The 20,545-nt window shown below is 31.8% G+C and overlaps 2 protein-coding genes across 2 annotated transcripts; both read right to left on the bottom strand.

Annotated features, from left to right (window-relative positions):
• Window positions 1-126: 126 nt before the first annotated feature.
• On the bottom strand, window positions 127-11,415 carry LOC130903538 (phenoloxidase-activating factor 2-like). The gene is made up of 4 exons (XM_057815691.1): window positions 11,107-11,415; window positions 8,956-9,303; window positions 6,425-6,705; window positions 127-586 (listed from the first exon to the last, which is right to left on the bottom strand). The coding sequence occupies exons 1-4, from the start codon at window positions 11,289-11,291 to the stop codon at window positions 258-260; spliced, it is 1,143 nt and encodes a 380-aa protein (XP_057671674.1). The 5' UTR covers window positions 11,292-11,415; the 3' UTR covers window positions 127-257.
• A 2,167-nt stretch (window positions 11,416-13,582) lies between these two features.
• Window positions 13,583-20,545, bottom strand: LOC130903537 (phenoloxidase-activating factor 2-like). The gene is made up of 5 exons (XM_057815690.1): window positions 20,173-20,545; window positions 17,949-18,060; window positions 17,610-17,866; window positions 15,442-15,722; window positions 13,583-13,990 (listed from the first exon to the last, which is right to left on the bottom strand). The coding sequence occupies exons 1-5, from the start codon at window positions 20,364-20,366 to the stop codon at window positions 13,662-13,664; spliced, it is 1,173 nt and encodes a 390-aa protein (XP_057671673.1). The 5' UTR covers window positions 20,367-20,545; the 3' UTR covers window positions 13,583-13,661.

Here is a 20,545-nt window from a genome sequence, read left to right as displayed (position 1 = left end):
GTACGAAGAGAATGTATAACAAGAAATATATCAATACTTTAGTAGTTTCCAGTTCTGAAGGAATTTTAATTAAAGTGTAATATACGGGACATCTGATATAGGTACTGATACAACAATAGAAGAAGCTTATTCTTAAGGAAAATCAAATAGAATTATTTTATTAAAAGTGACACTGTACCATAAAATACTCATTTTATACAAAATTTACCAAATATAACAATTTTAATTTATCTACAAATCTTATAACTAAAGATAACTTATAACTTGATTTCCTTCTTATTTAATTCATCTAATATCCAAGATTTCATTTTAATAACACTAGCATATACTCCCGGTACATTCTCACTACCACATCCTATGCCCCAAGACACTATTCCCATATGAAAGTATCTTCTTTCGCCGGGTAGCAAACACATTAACGGACTTCCCCCATCTCCCCTGCAAGCATCTTTGCCTTTTTCACCACCTGCACACATGAATGAATCGTGAAGAATGAATCTTCTACCTAATCTGGTTCTCCGTAGTTGCTCTTGACATTTACTATTTGACACCAAAGGTAAATCCACTTTTTTCAGTACTCTTGTACCTATAAATGGAAATCGATTGGTAAAGAAAGTTTAGTTCGTAACTTAAGGTGATTCTAAATAAATAATAAGACATTATTTTTTTCCAACTTCTTAACAACAGATATTTTTTGCAAACATTTTTGCCGTGTTCTCTTTGCCAACAAATCTACTTTTTAAAAGTTTCAAGACTACTTTGTTGACAAGTCTCATTTATAATAATAATTCTCATCATCATTTGTTTCTCGGATCGTTATTTTAAAAAGTCAGACGCAATAAGAATAAACTAAACACAGGAGTGCTAACTACATTGAATTAATATTAAATATAGAGAGAGCGAAACGTAATTAGATGGAATTGTACTATTGGAAGGGAGAGTAAGAGTCCCGATTTACCACTCTCTATCCCTCTCTACTCTACTATTAAAATCAAAACTTGTTATTCTCTTCCTTCCCATCATTCGAAACTTTACGTTACAACCAAGCGCCATATTGTCTTGAGAGACAAACATTGCGTTATTTACATCAAAATTATTATTAATAATGTGATTTCATTTTAATTTTTTTGTATAAAAACGCTAAAAACAATCAATTTTCCATACACAAATGATAAAAAAATCTTTATCCACCACGACAATATGGCCGATGTTTTAAACCACGCTGCACGAAATGGCGATCTAATCAGAATAGTGTAAAGAGTGGTGATACCGATATTTTTTCTCTCTATTAGAAGTTCTGGCCTATTTGCACAAGCTCCCATACCACGCTCTCTCTATCTTTAATAATAACTTCATGGCTAATTATTAGCTCTGTTTATGGGTCAATTTATTGGCGGAATTTTGAAAACTCAATCAACACAGATTGCAACCATGGGAATGAAAATCTATCTCATTATTCGATGCGATATGGAATATAAGTATTTTTGAAGCATTCTTGTGACGCACCATCAAATATTTTACTAACACAACTTCTTGAATGAAGCCTTCGCTTTATTTCTTCTGGTTTGCAGTTTATTATTATTTACCCTAACGGTTGAAACGCTTCGAATTCCCTTTGGTTTACCGTTATGACGTTCTGGATCGTCGTGAAGGATTAGTGGAATGCACCATTAGAATCTCCGTATGCGCATGCTTAGTTAAGAACTCATTCTGGATGTTGATTTATCCATATGAGTAATACTTCTATATTGCTATTAGATCATGCGCATACAAAATTTATTACAATAAGTAGATTTTAAGCTGCGGGAGGTTATCGTTGCTTCACATAAGGTCTTTTCAAAAACTATGGCAGGTTTACCCGATCAATGTTGTTCGGAAACTGTTACGTTTGATTTTCATTTTAACTTTAAAAATTAACAATTTCCCTCATATGATTGTCTATGATTAGTTCGCCAGAGAAGTTGACTGAGGCTCGCGATTTTTATATTTTTTGGTACATCAATATTTAAATAGATAATTGGTATCAAATTTCAATATACAATTCGTGTCAAGAGGTAAATCTTCAATCACTGCTCAATAACTATTGTTAAAAATTTAAAATCTATTACCTACTACCAATATATGTAATATCAAACATTACGATAGATATTAATATGAGTTTCGTAATGAGATACTCCACTCCACTAGTGGAATGAACTCATGAATAAAAAATTAAACCTCATGTATTATAATAATTAAACATAACACCTGTACAATTAGTGATGTTTGTTCCAGCTGACGTGGAGACAATTGAACTACAATTGAAGAATTGTAGTTTTCAATTTCAATTGAATTTTTTGTAGAAACGATTTCTCCTCCCATTATTTTAGTAGCTATACTTTTTTGTTTTCTAAGGATGTTTCTTTATATCCTTCAGTGACACTTTTCCGCTTCAAAAAAGCCAATAGCTGTGAATATTTACTTATATTCACATTTTTCTTCAATAATATCGTTGTTCTCAGCATACTATAATGTGTCCATAATGATGATGCCTTTTCTTTTTCAGCTTTCCCAGCAAAATAAACTAATAAAATTTTCTCCGATATATCACGGACTTTTTTTGAACTGCACCAGTCTTCGAATCGCTTTTATTCTTTTTCGCGTTTATTGCGGGATTTAGTGGGTAATAGGGTTTGTATTGCGTTATTTGTAGCAAGTGCTATATCAGAATTTACACTTTCATAGTCGGAACTCATGTCGATGAAATTATACCAAACTGAAGTGAACGCGTCAAAATTGACAGTTCGCAAGATAAATCAACAATGAGCGCAACGCTCATTAATTTCAGGAATATTGACTAATTTTGAGTACATTATTGGTAGTAGGTAAAATAATGTACTATATTCGTAATGGTATATATCTCATTTCATAATATGAATCTTTACGACACATATCGTAAATATCTATTGTACAACAGTATAAATATCATGGAAAAATAAGTAAAGTAGTAACAATCAAATCAAATTGAAATTTCAACGGAAGATTGAAATGAATGGAAATCCCGTTTTGGGTTAGGATCCGCAATCAGCTGATAGGTTAGGACCCGTTCGGTTGGCATATGTTCTGAACGTGATTGCTTCTGAACAATCAGATCATGATTAGGTTAACCCAATTGTAGTCTCGGAAAACAATTAGGCTATCGTCACAATCACAACATTGAAATGTGATTGAACACATCAATATTCCTTCATTCTCATTGGTTAAGCAAAATAATTGGCTCTATCAGAGTACACCTTTGCTTTGAAATAAACTGATTATAACAAAAGTCACATGTTAATCATAATCTCAATACAGCTTCGTGTAAATGGGCAGTAATAACTTGATTTTGAAAGGAATCACTTTTATCGTTGTAATTTTATTTGCTCTCCATTGCTCCATTAGTATTTATTACTGCGTAGAAAAATCCAAGATAGTTCCACGGACTTTCCGACCATTTCAAATCAATTTGGCTTTCCAGTCGATGTTCCTGGTAACATGTATACCATTGATTTTAGGAATGAGCTTCAATGGTACCGAAGCCATGGTACCTTTTATAAGTGCTGCAGCATACTGCATGTTTATTAATATTTTTTGGTGTGTCGGTTCTATAACAGGTCTTATAAAGACACAATTTGGCAATGAAAATATCTTTCTTTTTTTGATTATTGGTGTGATTCTAGATTTTATCAGTTTTTCATGTGGATATACTCTTTGGAAGAAAGAAAGTAGTGTTATGGAAGATGAAGAACAGAATTATGCTTTTAAACGATTCAGTAATTTGATTTAATATCAAATAATACATTTTTTGTAAGTCAGTTTTGTCAGTAAAAATAATTCAAGCCACTGGTAGTTATAAAAATTTACAGATAAAGAAAAAATATTTAATTGTAGATTTACAGTTTACAGATACTTTACACTCCATATGTGCAAAGTGTGCAATACACAAAGGCTTCATCCTTTAAGAAAACTAAAAAAAATTGCAAACAAAACAAAAAACAGAAATTATTTCTAAAATAAAAGTTGAGAAATTAATATTGGACTTCCTTGATGCGACCTGAGAGCCCTTTTTGTAACTTGTGCGGATTATACTTTGAACTTAACAGTATTGACGCTTCTAACGTGTGAGATACTACAATAGACTTTTTTAATCTTGTACAAGAGTTATATAAGTTTCTTTTCTTCGTGGTCCACAAAAAGGTGGGATGTTATGTTAAAAGCTTCTAAGTGAGACAAGACCGACCAGCGAAATTAATGAATAAAGCTCCTTAAACTTTATTTAATTAAGGTTTACGAAAGACTTCTAGAAGTAGCTTGAGATAATTCCTTTCACATTGATGCGAGATATAAAGCGAGCTCCCTCTTAACGTCTGTACAAAATTATCAATTTATTTGTGGAATTATTGTCTGGCATGACGTTTTATTTCTTATAAAGATGGTGAGCGAACAAATGCAAAGTCGTACAATTAATATTGAAGTATCCCAAACTTAATTAAAAAATTTAGCAGCTGTCTCGAAATTGGAGAAAACTTTCCATCGTTACCAACGGTCGGTAGGAAACTGTTTGACTATGAATATTATAGATCGAACTTTGAGCTCTATAAAAAACCGATTGGACTCATTAAATGAGTTTGATCATATTTTCGGATTTTTTAGCAACATATTCAAATAAAGTGTCATTGATCTCTTAAAACGTTATGTTCTTGAATAACAACTTACAGATCAGAATAATAAGGATACAGACATAGAACAATGATTTGTTCAATGAAATTAAAGCATTAAAGTTGTTAGCTGATAATACTGACGCCTGAAGTATTTTACAATATATATTTGAAAACAATTTAATCTCCATACTTCCAGACGTAACCACTTTATTAAGAATTCTTCTGGCATTGCCTGTATCTGTAGCTTCTGACGAGCGATCTTTTTCAAAGTTAAAAATCATTTAAATATCGGCAATGCTTCAATGAAGACTGTCTGGGCTAGTAATATTAGCAATTGAAAGAGGAAATTTTTGATGGCATAAATTTTAGCGATGTAATTAATGACTTTGCAACGGTAACGTCTCGGAAAATATCGCTACTACAATAGCTATTTTTTTTTCTATTGTACCTACATTTGACCATGAGAAAGCTTTATTCAAAGTGGGTGCCGCGTTTACTCACAGTCGATTAAAAACAACAACGTGTAGCTGATTCAAAGCAGTGTTTGGCTATGTTTACACGTAAAAATCAGATTTTTTGCATCGATATGTGACAATTGATAAAGCATGGATCTATCACTTCACTCCGGAATTAAAACGACCATCATCTGAGTGGACTGCAGCCGGTGAACCACGTCCAAAGCGTCCAAAGGCACTGACATTGTTCTTTTGGACGCTGGAAAGGTTTTAGTATTTTGGGATGCGCATGGAATATTGTTCATCGACTATCTCCAAAAGGAAGAGACAATTAATAGCGAATACTATAGAGTTGTTGAACCATTTGAATGCAAAAATCAAAAAAAAAACGGCCTCATATGTCGATGAAAAACCATTGTTTCACCAAGATAATTCAACGATTCAGAAATGGTAACGATGGTTAAATTGAACGAACTGCTTTCTCATCTAGACCTGAGCCCCAAGGGCTACTGACTATTCGCTGTTCTCAAAAAAATGCTCACCGGTAAGAAATTCAGCTCAAATGAAGAAGCAATTGCTGAAACTGAAGCATATTTTGAGACAATAAACAAATCATTTTACAAGCACGGCATCGAGAAGTTAGAGAAGCGTTTGAATGATTATATTTCTCTTGAAGGAGATTACATTGATGAATAAAATCGATTTTTGACAAAAAATATATTTTTCTTAGTTAGTCACACGACTTGATGATGATGTGTTACCTAGGTACCTATACGATATCAGAAGTATCTGCATATATTTGAAAATATCTAAGTAGAAAGTAGTACTTATATTTTTTGATTTTTAGTTTTGGGTATTTTCTAGTATTTATAAACTTGTCTGTACCTCATTAGTTAAGTAATACTTTGAAATGGGTGTGAACAAGAATTTATTTTAGTTTATATTGTTATGTTTGTTCCATTTTAATATTTTAATCTACTAATAAAGTTCAGTTCTTTGCTTTCTTTCAAACAACTACATATCTTCAATAAAATAAATAAAGAAATATGATCCGAAATGCCTTAAGGGCATCCAAAATTCTTTTTTGCATACAGGCACTCTCTTTCGAGGGCCCTTGTTGTGGTATTAGCAGATTTTTTTGACCAACTTATCTTTTACAGAGATTTGAGGAGAACCTATCAATGCAATATAAATCAAGTTATTAAACCCAAGGAAAAAATTGGTAGTGCAAGCAAGAATTATATAAAAATATACTTTTAATACAACATAAATGAAAGTTTTCATTCTTACCATCGATAGTTGAACCTTTACCCCATCCAGCAACCAGACATCTACTATTATTGATATTGAGATCATCAGGGGGCATGCAAATAGTATTAATTGAATTAGTTTTAGTGATTTGAAAAGCTTCGTTTAAGAATAACAAAGTACCATCATTGTAAAGAGAATCTTTGTCAAATTTGGGATGGTTCACAATTTCAACTACTTGTCTTGTAGAGTTTAAATTATCCTCAATTCTGCTTAATTCTATGTAGCCACCTGCTGTTACTTTGAAGTCAGCTGCATTTTTACTACAAGGAATAAATTTGTATTCAAAATATTCTTGGTTACAGTGTAAAGTATATTATATCTTTTATAATCATAAGTTAAGCAAGTACAATCTGTTTTGACTCCAATTTATGCCTAGATTTGTCATCAAGAACTCAAAACCATTGAATATGTGTCCTTCTAAAGTTATACTCAAATATGACTCTATTCCCATTCATTTCCGACGTTTTTAAACCCAGTAAATCAAGCTCTTTTATTTGAGATATAATATGATGGAAATGGTTGAGTCTGAGGACAGTTAATCAAGGGGTAAGTTGTTCGTGTTGATCTAAGAACACTGAGTATATCAAGTCCTTTCATTTGAGATGTAATATGAATGAATTGGTTGGGTCTGAGTAGAATTAAGCGCGGACTTCCAACATGATGGCTGATTTTTTGACTGTGCCTCAATACTTTTATATCCCTTCGACAACATAAGAATTATTTAATTTTATGAAGAAGCTATAATTAATCACATTGTTATATTTGCGGAGCAGCACGGGATTCTCGTACAGTTATTGAAATAATTCCAATAGTAACTATCACAACTTCAAACAGTCTGTAGCTTGTCACTAGTACTTCCTCCATTTTTGAGTGAAAAAAAGTAGATATATGTGAATAGAGATAGTATTCTTACATAAGGACATTATTAGTGTTTGTTAGATCATTTTCCTCATGAAGAATCTGTAGAATCTCTAAAACAGTTCATAGAAGGTTGTTAAACCTTTGAGAGAATATTTCTTATAATCTATTTAAATTTTAGATGTAAATGGATCAATTAAGATCTCTTCTTTTTTTTATGAAACTTAGGATTCATTATAATGTTTTCCTAAATATTAGAATCAATATTTGTACGAGGATGTTTTGATATCTTGTTAGCCTATACCAGTTCCATGCATAAACAAAATATTACGTTACCGTAGCAACGAACAATAACTTATTAGAAGTGTCAGTGTAAAGTTTGACGTCAAAAAAGTAAACCAGAGTTACGCGATAAACTAAAAGAAAAAAGATGTCCACCGAAATTGTGAAAATCGAAAAATTGGAGTATCCAGCCATCATTAAGTATCTGTATTTAAAAGGGTTAAGAGGTAAACAGATTTACGAAGATACGCTCAATACCTTTGGTGATCAACGTCCTTCGTATGCGTGAAAAATTGGACTGCAAACTTGAAAAGAGGTAAATTTTCCATTGAAGATGATGACCGATCGGGAAGGCCAGTTTCTGTGTCAGTCCCCGAAAATATCGATGCAGTTCATGACATGATTTTATCAGACCGTCGAATTAGGCTAAAACGGATATTTGAAGCACTGAATATTCCATACAAATGCGTTCACGTCAATTTGGACATGAGAAAAATTGCTGCAAAATGGATCCCAACTGTTTGAACGTTGACCAAAAGCGTGCAAGGGTAGAAGCATCGCGTTCGATCTGTGCTCGATGCAGACGATGTAGACTTCTTAAACCGAATTGTTACTATGGATGAGACTTGTGTACATTTCTACGATCCATAAACAAAGCAACAATCGATAGAATGGCGACACTCTGGTTCTCTGAGTTCTCTGAGTGAGACCTGAAAAGTTTCGTATCCAATAATCTGCTGGAAAAGTTCTTGCTTCAGTTTTTTGGGATTGCCATGGAGTAATCATGGAAGAACAATAACTGGAGATTACTATTCGACATTACTGACCACTCTACGGGAAAAATTGAAAAGAAAAGACGCGGAAAGCTATCCCCAAAGGTGTTTTGTTTTTGCAGGACAACGCTCCTGCTCACAAATCTCCTGTTACCATGGAAAAAATTCGTGATTTAGGCTTTGAATTTTAAAGGTCCAATTAAGAGGAGAATATGTTGAGTAATAAAATATTTTGACATGGAAATTTTGTTTGGTTCTATAGTAGAATAGGAATTCTTCAATATATCCTCGCATATGACCTCTTTTTCCAGGTATAAGCATTGTTGGAACCATCTTTTACATATTATAATGTTAATGGGAACTTTGTCTAATTGATTTGATGGATTCTCACAGTCTTGCTAATTGCAAGAATGCTCAAACAGAATATTGACTCTTGGGCTCCATCAATGTATGTACAATTCATCTTATTTTTGCCATTTACCAACATATTGGCAAGATTTGTATCATTGTTTGAGTCTCACGATATGACGACATGCGTTTCTAGTATGTGGTATTTGATCTTATTGTTAGATTAAAATTTTATTCTATGCTACTCACCTTCGAAAGTAATGGTTTGCCGTTAAAATAACCTTAGGGTGTATCAATGCCCCACTGCAATAAAAAACCCATCGCCCTGCTATATTTTTTTTGTAAATAGCTACTATCCAAGGAAATTCTCCATTAAAAGGAACGTTGCCATCTTCTTCATCGGTTAATACCCGCACGTTGATTTTAGCTCTCTGAATTCCGCATTTAAGAAACATTTCTGTTTTAGTATTATTTTTATAGTCTAAATTAGTTATTTCGGTCCAGTTGGTATATGTCTGTTTGCAACAGATTATTTCTCCATCGAATCGTCCACCTTTGCACGTTATTTTTGTTGAGTTCCTAGATTCACCACCGGATCTTCAATGAAACGAAAAATCAATTGAAAAAAATTAGTAGTTTCACCAAATAAGATGTTTTATATCCATTTATTCAAACATTTGTTCAAATTTAAAGTATTTTGTGATTTATTCATACTTCGAACATAGGATACTTCAACATGCTTCCAATAAACTTTGCTTAGTATATGCAGACGACATTCTAATTATTTCAGAAAGATATACTGTGCATAAACTAATAATAAAATATGTAGTAAAGTAAACGCAAAGAGATGGAGTACCTACGAAAAATACAAAGAAAAACTAAGATTGGTAGAATAAAAAATGATATTATGAGAAACAACTTACAACAAAAAACAATCAAGGAAAAAATGACAACAGTGTGAATCAAATGATGATAATGGTACATAACGGGGAAATATGAAGGAAATGGGTAAATGGATAAGGAGAGGGCCAAAGAAAAAATGAGAAAAAGAAGATTTATATCATGAAACTTTGTATGCTACCTTTTTAGAGAAAATCAGTAAATAGCTAGTAATATCTATTGATAGGATAGAAGAAATTAGTGCGACTTCAACAACACAATGAACTACATCAAGTTATCACTAAACCCCTAAAATTATAAATGGAGAAGGGGAAAAGAGGGTTTAATGATGTTCTGCTGCTTAATTTTTCTTCTTTCAAACAATAGAACTAGAATTTTTACTACAGATTACTTTTTTGGGCCCTTTTATAATCTTCATTAAGTAATAATGCATATGCCGAGTTTGTTTTTGCATCTGATAATATAAGAGAATAATGTTATGAATAGCACGATTTTGATGCGATGTAAATCTAATTACAAATAAAGTAGATGCCTTCGTTTCTCAATTCTACTCGTAAAGTTTGTGTTTAAAGCGTATTTTTGAAAAAGCAGTTTCATATTGACGTTCGATGCTGAATTAGAGTCTCAAATGAGGAATGATGGACTGGAGAGCCATCTTACATCAAAGCAGCATCAGAAATAAACATTCTTCAGCTTTTTAAATCAGGTATATGCATAGATTTTGCAAAACGACAATTTGGAACATGTGTTGAGTGCCCAAATTGTGCAACTGGAAAGCATTAAAAATGTTTGTAAACCTAACCCCCTGAATAGCAAACCACACAAATATAATTTTCGATAACTTTGTTTTCGCTGTAAATTCTACTTCTGTTCTCAGTTCTAAATTGAAAATCTTTTTTTTCTATACAAATTATAGAGAAACTGCAACAACAAATATCATTGTTTGGTAATATTCAAAACTGTCATCATAGTTTCCTTCTGATTGTTCAATGACCATGACACATTAAATGTTATTTCAATTGTCAAAAAGTGTCATAGGTATCTGAGTACCTGAGGAGGGTGAATATGTTTAAAAAACTCCCTAAATTAGATTTCTATATATTATATAAAAGACGGTAACATAAGAATAAAAAAGTTTTTGGGCTATACACAATTTTTTTTTCGGTTACAGAAATATTTTTACACTTCTGACATCATGGAGGGAAATGAACAATTAGTTTCGACGTTGTTACATCTCATCAGAGTGGTCCAACAACGCTCGTTCGGCCTTGAAAGCCAGTTTTGAATTTTGAATCAGATATATACTTCAATTTTCCTTACTTATTTGAAATATTCTCATAATATCTCATTCAGTGTATGGCACCTCAAATTCCTCTGGCCGAATTTACCATATCAAAACGTCATTTACCTGATATCTTGCAGAATCTACTACCCACAGCTTTGCAAATCATTAGGATGATTTCAAATTTGATTTCGGGAAGTATTAGTCATAAAAATTACCTTTGATCTATCATATTCTCCCCATTGACTGTGCTACATTGGTAATCATAAACACATTTACAATTGTTGAATAATTCTATGGCAACATTTACAATATCTTCTCTTTTAAATCTTCTACCACTTTGAACTGTCACCCACAAACAATTAACAAACACAAATCTCCACCAAAATCTATACAACGACATATCTTATAAATGTTATTCAAATGTGAAAGAACACTCTAAATATCTGTTATGATGATAAGAAAACATGGTATTGCGAAAAAGGTTAAAGTTCACGTTCAATAGTAGTATTCGGAGGATTGGATAAGACAAAAGAGATTTCAGATGTCTGAGAGTGTTTGGAAAAACCGGAATGTCGTGATTACATTTGCATTTATAAATATATAATATTGCACGGCGATACAACTACATATAGATTAGATCAGTCCTTGATTTTCACTTTATTTTATTTAAAGTTAATACTATTAAAACTATATATTATCCATAAAGTGATTATTTATTTATATACTAAATTGTACAAATGGAAGTCTTCTCCCTTTCATATTCTACACAAATTCATGCATGATGTGGACATCTTTCTAGATTTCCAAATTATCTAGTTAGTCTCAGCTAAAGCTGAGAAGCAGAGAAGGATTAAAAGGTGAATAAATATGAAAATGCTCGGAATTAAATAAAAAAATGATTTTGTTTTCCCTTAATGTTTTGTCACAAATTAAACTTTTGAACCCAGCCATATTTGACATTGGACAAACAACTAATATGTCGGTCGATACCTAAGACAAAGAGTGCATCCTTATATCTTTGTGAATGACGATTACCGCTACGTACACGAGAACTTTCTTTACTTCGGTGAAACTTTGTAATAGTGACATTTCAAGTTATGTGCTCTTCTTAAGTTGATCTCTTGTGATAGTGACACTTTAGTGCTAACATGCGAGTATTTTAATTATTATAATTGGCTGGGTCAACGAGCAAAGTTGGCGGCGAAAAATAAAGATATCGAGGATCTCAATGCGACCATTCAGAATTCTTTCCGGGAAAGTTAGTTTCCTTGAAATCAGTCGACACCGTTATGATCCAGGATGACGTAGTCAACTATCCCACGGAGTTTTTAAATTCATTGGAATTGCCTGGATTACCACCTCACAATTTGCAGTTAAAAGTAGGATCAGTTGTCATCGTGCTGCGTAACATTAAACAACCTCGACTGTACAATGGAACAAGACTGGCTATGAAAAAGGTGGTACGTCTGGCCTTTGCGATGACCATAAATAAAGGCCAGTCGTTTGAAGCTTGCGGAATCAACTTGGAGTTTGCCAGTTTCGCACTTGGACAATTATACGTCGAGTGTTCTTGTTTATTTACACACCACAAAACAAAACCAAAAATGTAGTTTACCAGAAAGCTTTAAATTGATTGACTGTGTGTCTGTCAATATCAAATTGAAACCTTATAATTAGCCAGTATTTCAGCAAAACTCTCTTTTGTAAGTAAACAACATTATGTGTAATTAATCGAAAATAATAAGAAAATTTTTGTTTTTTTTTTAAGTTTATTTTATACAAAAATTTAGGTCTTTTATTTATCGATTGAGGCAGTACGAAGTCTGCCAGGTCTACTAGTTCCTAATAAAATCTTTTATTTTGTGGTATTTCCAAAATTACCTATAAATACCTTGCATTAGGTGACCTTTCTAAAGATAATAGTAATAAGTGTTGATTTAATCAAACTAGAGACACGTGAATTTATTTTATAAAGAGAATTATTATAAAATATCATAATAGTATACACATTTTTTAGCTTTAGCCAAATCTTCCTTATGATGCAATATATTCAATATATAACTTAAGCATGTTTATGAAAAATGTTTATGATTCAGGAATTTTTCCCAGTTTGAATGGCTAACATATTCAATTTTACTTTTATACCAAGCTGCATCACTGGGAAGCTATGAGTCTAAAATTACTGAAATAACTTTTTCTGTAATCCTTCAGATTAGAAATTTTTTAAATCAACTAACAGATAAAAAGCTTCTATGAAACTTTAAGGGTAGAATATGTGGTTTAATCGATAACCTAAATTACGTAGAATAAATTTAATCAGTTGTTAGTTGGTTAACTTCTTTCGATTAATCTATTCACTGTTGTTTAACTACCTTTAACTTGTGTTTCCAAAATAAAAACTTTTATGTCTATATATGTATTAACATAGAAATTTCACTTTTTCAAAATATTGTAGACTTGAGGAGGGAATTTTATATTCGAGTAACAAATTTACCCTCCAAAGACCACTCTTTTTCTTTCTCAAAACTAAGTTCATCAAACCTTAGTATCCGTTTTCGGAAAATTGAAAGCAGAAAAATTATGTTGTAAGTTGAGTCAATCTCTGAATATAAGTATAAAAATGTTTGTATACATGGTTTATTGATTAGTGTGATTAATAAATATCACATTATTAAAATAAAAAGCGATTGCTTGTTTTTAGATTTTATTCAATACAAACTAAAGCTTCCTTCCATTCCAAATAATACTAGATAATATTAGTTAACACTTATTATAAATTAATATCTTTCTTTTGTAACTCTTCTATGATCCAAGATTTCATTTTAATAACATTGGTATATATACCTGGAACATTTTCATCACCACATCCTATGCCCCAAGACACTATTCCCATATGAAAGTATCTTCTTTCGCCGGGTAGCAAACACATTAACGGACTTCCCCCATCTCCCCTACAAGCATCTTTGCCTTTTTCGCCACCCGCACAGATGAACGAATCATGAAGGTTGAATTTCGTACCCAATCTGGTTTGTCGAAGTTGTTCTTGGCATTGAATACGAGGAACCAGTGGTAAATCTACTTTTTTAAGTACTTGGACCCCTATAAAATAGATTCAGCTGAAGATAAATGAAGCAATATTGAGGTACAAAAACATGAATATATATGTGAGGATGGAAATATATAATGCAACTTAGAAAGAAAGTTGCGACAAAAATAAATATTGGAAAAACTAAACACCAAGAAGCATAGTGGACAAAAATTAATGAATAACGGAATCAGGACAAAAGACAACATTTAGAATTAAGGGATCACTTAAGCGAAACACAAAGAAATGATTAGTACTAATAAAATAATAATAATAAATAATGAAATAAATGTATGACTACCAGGAGCAAAGTCGGAATATACAGGACCTGTGTGAGACCAGTAATGACCAGAGCAGAGAACACCATAACTAAATGGCTTTAAAGAACTTCTGGAATGCGAACGCTGAGATCAATAGGGGGCATACATTATTTAACTACAAGAGAAATGATGAAATAAGGGAGATATGTCACATCCAGGATGTAGTAAGATGGGCGAGAAATTGGCGAAAGAAATGGAGAGACCACAACCACGTAGACGGAATGTCAGATGACAGGTTGGCAAAGATTGCAAAGGAAGATAAACCGAATACATTCCGATCACTAGGATGACCACCTACAAGATGGGATGAAAGCTGGCCTTCATCATCCCAGCTGTAGCTAGGCAACCGTTGATGCAAACACAAGTCTAAGTCCTAACGTACGATGAAGAAGAAGAAGAAGAAGACAAACATTGAAGGAAAAACCAAGTTGATATTTTTTTCACATGTTCAATAACTCATTTGGCATATTTATGGGTGATTCCATTATAACTGTGATATTCAATGTCCTGTATTGTTTTTTTGTACTAGTCATTAATTAATAATCAATTAATAAAAATTTTGTGTTAATTGAATAATTCTTAAGATATTTAAACATTATTTTTATACAATATAACTTGCCACTTAAAGAAAACTTATACTACATCACTTGAATGTCAGTACCGTGTCATGTCCATTCCTAGAATTTACCGATAAATTATTAATTTTTTTTGTCGTAACAAATGATTTAAACTAATTACCTTATAAATTCTAATGTTTATGATCAAACTGAGGAAAATTGATGCACTTTTGTTTAATATCTTAAGTTACCATGTCAGTACCGTGGAACTCAAAATCCGACATTTGTGTCTTGCTCGTGATACTTTGAAGTTGTAGTAAATTCCTCTTAGAGTTTTATTTTTACAGTAAAATAGATGAATAATATGCATAAAAAAGTTAGAAAAGTTAAATTTTAAAATCTTGAAATTTTGAATACAAAAAATCACAGTTAGAACGGAATCACCCTTATATCTATAATTGATGAACCAATATTCTATCTGGACAACTATGGACTGATTCAGATTATGTATTTTTAGATTACATCAACAGAAAATTAGATCAAATTTAATTTAAAATGTGCAAGGACATTTTAAGTTTTTAATCTTACCGTCGATAGTTGATCCTTTACCCCATCCAGCAGTTAAACATCTACCACTATCCATTTCTAGATTATCAGGAGGTAGGCAAATCGTATTAATAGAATTGGTTTTGGAGATATCGAATGGTTTATCTAGAAATAATAAAGATCCATCGTTGTACAAGCCACCTGAGTAAAATTTGGGGTGATTCACAATCTCCACTATATTTCTTTCATTATTGACATCTTTTCCAATAGAGCTCAGTTCCACGTCTCCAGTTACAACTACTTTATAGTCGATTGCATTTTTTCTACAATAAAAACATATTTCATAAAGATATTGTTTTAAATTTTTGCTTTCAAGACTGACCAAAAAGGAAATCTAGATATTGTCACCTAAGAAAACGTAGTATTTTAATCCAATTGTCTCGAAATTATCACGCGCGTTTGCCTTTATATGAATGTGAATAAAATTTTCTGAAATAATAAAGTAGAAAGTACTTTTGTTGAAAAAAATCGATTAAGTCCCATCTTTTGAACAAAAAACTAGTTTTGTTTATCCAGACAGCTTTTCTCGAGAATGATGTACGTCTGTATGTAAATCAGAGCGTTATGAACACTGTGACCCAAAGGATCTATTGTGCCCCTATTTCTTGTTGTGGCACTGGTAATCCTCAAAATTTTTAGCTATTCTAATATTGTCACTCCCCTTAGAATGTTCAGAACGTGGATCTAGCTAATATTCTATTTGAGACGCTCCCAGTTATAATTGTCTGCCAAACCTAGCGACTTTAGGTGTCTATTGAGATCTTCCTTGTTTATAATTTCCCATTAGTATCTTTGTCTTAACATCTGTAGATTATTTTAGTTGTTGAAATGATACAATCAACGTAAAGTTTTATTTACTTTCAAAATAGGCTTCTCTTTCAGCGATGACTTTCCAATTTTCTTGATATGTCTTCTTTGGAGTAGTTTGTAATCGCTGGGAGCTATATGCAGAAAATATGGTAGGTGTGAAGAAATTCGTTTTTAACGCTTTGTGGTACAGTGCTGCACCTATTTTATAAGAGCCTTTTTCATGCTAACATGCTCATGTAGAATTGTAAACATTTCCATATGATATTTCTCTGATGTCTACTATCTCTTTAAACTTTGTGGCTAATTTTCTAAAAAAGTGGTCACAATAATACTTCATAAGCTAAACCTTTGCCTGACTGATATTTTTTACGGCAAAAAAATAATGTTTAATTGTTGCTAACAGTTAAACTATTGGATGGAATTTTATAGCTGTAGATCAAAGTCCAACATTCAGGTCTGTTTTCTTGTTGTTCGGATTCGAAGTGTTCAAAATAGCCATGGTGCGGCGCTGCTATCTAGAGATGCTAAAGATGGGTAGAAGACAGTTACATGTAGGGTAGAGATGACAATTTTGTACTTATTTAACTAATTTTATATAATCACGTTACATATTAACTACTTTTATTTATAACATTTTATTACCCATGAACCCACCCTGTTAACCTCGTTTCTAGACCTGTATGTATGTAAACTGAAAGATCGTCGTCGAATAAAAAATATAAAAATGTTATTTATGGTGACCTCTATCTGTCAAATAGTTGACTTATTGATCGATTGTATAAAACTTTATATTTAGTGGGATAGAGCTGTGTACTTGAGTTGAAAACCAGGCTAAGAGCCGAAAATTCTAGAAATAACTTTTTACTTGAAATAACTTATATAACGCTATATCGCATATGTGTTGAAACCATTTTAAATATAATATTATTGATGTCGAAATAATAATTTGAATGAATAATTATATGTAATTAGTAATAATTACTAATCACATATAATTATTGTTCTTTGTCATGCTAATAAAAATTATCAACAATCCCGGATTTTTCTTGTTCAATAAATAAATATCTAGGTGTCACGGTTTTAGCATGAGCTGACTAATGGGCAGGTGGATTCCCTCACTTACGGATTGTCCCTGCAGAAGGAAACTTCTGTCATTCGACATTGAACACTTAGGTTTTTACAGAGTTACAGAGCTTATGTTAGAAACAAGACTTTCCTTGGTAAAGCTTTAAAACTACTTTATTTATAGAAAAGTGTGGAAATCAAAAATGAAATTTCGAGTTAAATTATCGATATCCGTCAAAATAAGTATAATTTACATCACAAATTGAGATACTTACCTATGAAAGTAATGATTAGCTGTCAAAATAACTTTAGGATGTATTAACGCCCCGCTGCAATAAAAAACCCATTTGCCCGCATTGTCTTTTTCATATATAGCTGCTATCCAAGGGAATTCTCCGCCAACAGGAATTATATCATTGTTATCTTCTTTATCGACTATAATTCTTACGTTGATTTGAGTTCTTTGTGCACCACATTCGTGAATTGGTTTTTCTGTAGAAATTCTATTTGTACTATTTTTGAAATCTATACTCTAAAATATAGAATAGTACCTATACTAACACCCCGCTACTATTAGTTTTTACATGCTTTTCTTTGTTATCGATTATAATTACCTCAGTTCTATTGTTATCATTAAGCTTACAGCAAACTATTTCGCCTTCAAATTTTCCGCCTTTACATATAATTCTGGTATTGTTTTGAGATTCTTCGTTGATGTCCTTGAGCCTTTAATTAAATAAATATAACTCTAATATAAGTTCTAATTCATCTTTCATGCAGACTATTGTTATAATTTTCAACCTTTTCAAGTAGTTAAGATCGCTAAAATATATAATTCAATCACATCCAACATATACAAGAAATCTACCAGCAATACTAGATCAACTAAACCATCTATTGATCCCTCAACATCGAGCCAAATCAAAACTACATATTGGATAATATTGAAGAAAAAAACCGAGTATCCTTCGTAGCGACAGATATTGATCGTCTGACCATCACCTTTTTCAAAATGAGCGTACTTTGTCCTTTGAAATTTGTTTGAGATGGGCTTGTTTGGTGCGTTTGTTCTTCTGAGATCAGGTCAATTCGAAGTTTTGTTTCAGGATTGTCTAGTTACGAAAGAAACTCGCGGTTGCTGCTACATGTTTATGAAGAACAAATACTGTCCATGAAATGTATGTATGATTAATTAACAAGCAGGTTTAAAGGCTGAGGATGAGCTCTGATGTTGTATGTACGACCATAGAAGTTCTCTAGAAGACTGTTAAGTTTCCAGCACATGTATTCCAGATCTCAGCAGTGCATAGACATGCAAAAAAACAAACAGGAAAAGAAGAGCGCTTACAAGCTAGTATCTAGAGACAACTGTAAGAGAAAACGTTAAAACTATCTGTATATGGCAAAATACTTGCAGGTGTGGTCTAAATTTTATTTATTCGTTATTAAATTGAGAACGAGCCATTTTAACATTTTAACGATTTTCGAAAGTATCAACAATTGACTAATAACAGTTAAACATTTATTACAAAGCCTACTAAAAGTATACATAAATAATTAAAACTTCTAAAAAAATATAATAATAATTTAAAACCTCAAATATATCGGAAATGACCAATAGTTGGAATAGGATTAGTAAATATAATTTGATTTGATTTTTTTTTCAGACCTTGACAAGATAAAGAAAAATACTTTTTTATTTCTTAGTGCTTGTATCAATGGGTCAAAATAAAATTTAGACTACACCTGCATCTCTAAAAATGTACAGAAAATACTTAATATCTGGATAACGGTGAGGTTTAGCTATATAACTATAGGTAAGTATATATGAATTTGCCTTATTTTTCACCACTGAATGCATTAAAATACAAAAAACCGGGTGGTTCTATTTAAAAAAATGAAGAAATTTGATATTTATGAAGTTAAACTTTGAATACATTTTTTGCACACCCTGTATAAAATGAAATATTTGTCAACATATATTGAAATACGTCTGACAGTGCTAAAAGCAATTGAATAAAAACCATTTCCATATATTTAAGGGTATCCTCGTAAAAAACAATGGTCAAATTTTTTACAAAAAAATTAATAACTCAAAAAGTAAGCGTTTTTCGAAAAAAGTTTTTAGACAAAAGTATACTAAAATTTTATGCAAATTTCAAAAATGTATTAATATACAGGGTGTTATATTTAAAATAACAATGTTACTGTCAACTTTCGGCAGAACCGGAATCGTAAAAATTTTCATGATTTTACTATGAGTATTTTGCCATTTACAGATAGTTTTAACTCGTCGTGAGACACCCTGTATAAGTCAATTTACATTCAAAAAAATATTTATTATTCCAATCGAAATGGTATGACATAAAAGTTATATGTACCACAGGTACCAATAGATGTATATCCTTTGGCAACTCATGAATCCTGATGCCAGAGACCCTCGGCTTCATAAGGTTGTCGCCCTTAAGGGATAATTATTTACTTTAGCAGTCTTGATAATTAGCCTAGTCTTATATCATATAATTTCAAATGTTTTCGCAAACTCATGATTAAACAACAATTTTTTATTTGATTTGAATAATAAAAAATCAAAATTAATTCTTGAGGGTATTGTGTCCTCGTGGAATAAGTTCGATTGCTGTGAATTTTTGATATATTTTTGAATATATTTTTCGAAACCTACGCTTGATGAATTTCATTATATCTACTATTTCTTTATTCAGAGTCATTCATTGTTTAGTCTGAAACACGTGATTTGTAAAGAAGACGTGACTGAGAATAAGGGAATAGAATTTGCTAGTTTCGAATTCAAGTGATATTTATTTATAAATAACTCACCTCGGCTCTAATAAACCCTCGCCGTCGGTGACTATTTCATTATTTGAGTCGCACTGGTAATAATTCACACAATTACAATTATTAAACGTTTCTATTATAAAGTTATTAATATCACTTTGTCTCCTGAATCTAAGATCACTTTGAACTGTTACTGCCAAAAGAAAGTTAAAAATGAAAAGCACATACTTCCACATGTTTATTACATAAACTTTTTCTAACAATAAAAGACAATCACAAATGTAGAAAGGTCAATTGATATGGATAAATATAATTGCGAATTATGTTTAAGCATCTCGAGTGAGATAAGACGAATATGAAAGTGAAGGGGGAGAGAATATTTTTGAATGTTTATTGCAAAACCGGAATGTTTCTT

The sequence above is a fragment of the Diorhabda carinulata genome, chromosome 2, assembly GCF_026250575.1.
Source record: "Diorhabda carinulata isolate Delta chromosome 2, icDioCari1.1, whole genome shotgun sequence".
NCBI lineage: Eukaryota > Metazoa > Arthropoda > Insecta > Coleoptera > Chrysomelidae > Diorhabda > Diorhabda carinulata.
Note: the sequence above shows the minus strand (reverse complement) of the source record. Positions and strands in the feature narration are given on the sequence as shown.

Excerpts from the sequence above, each read along its gene's own strand:
- LOC130903537 (XM_057815690.1), bottom strand. The coding sequence starts at position 20,366 with ATGTGGAAGTATGTGCTTTTCATTTTTAACTTTCTTTTGGCAGTAACA. Across the intron at positions 18,061-20,172 it reads GAGGGTTTATTAGAGCCGAG|GCTCAAGGACATCAACGAAG; the intron begins GTGAGTTATTTA and ends ATTTAATTAAAG. Across the intron at positions 15,723-17,609 it reads GCTAATCATTACTTTCATAG|AAAAAATGCAATCGACTATA; the intron begins GTAAGTATCTCA and ends TTTTTATTGTAG.
- LOC130903538 (XM_057815691.1), bottom strand. The coding sequence starts at position 11,291 with ATGTCGTTGTATAGATTTTGGTGGAGATTTGTGTTTGTTAATTGTTTG. Across the intron at positions 9,304-11,106 it reads GAGAATATGATAGATCAAAG|ATCCGGTGGTGAATCTAGGA; the intron begins GTAATTTTTATG and ends GTTTCATTGAAG. Across the intron at positions 6,706-8,955 it reads GCAAACCATTACTTTCGAAG|TAAAAATGCAGCTGACTTCA; the intron begins GTGAGTAGCATA and ends TATTCCTTGTAG.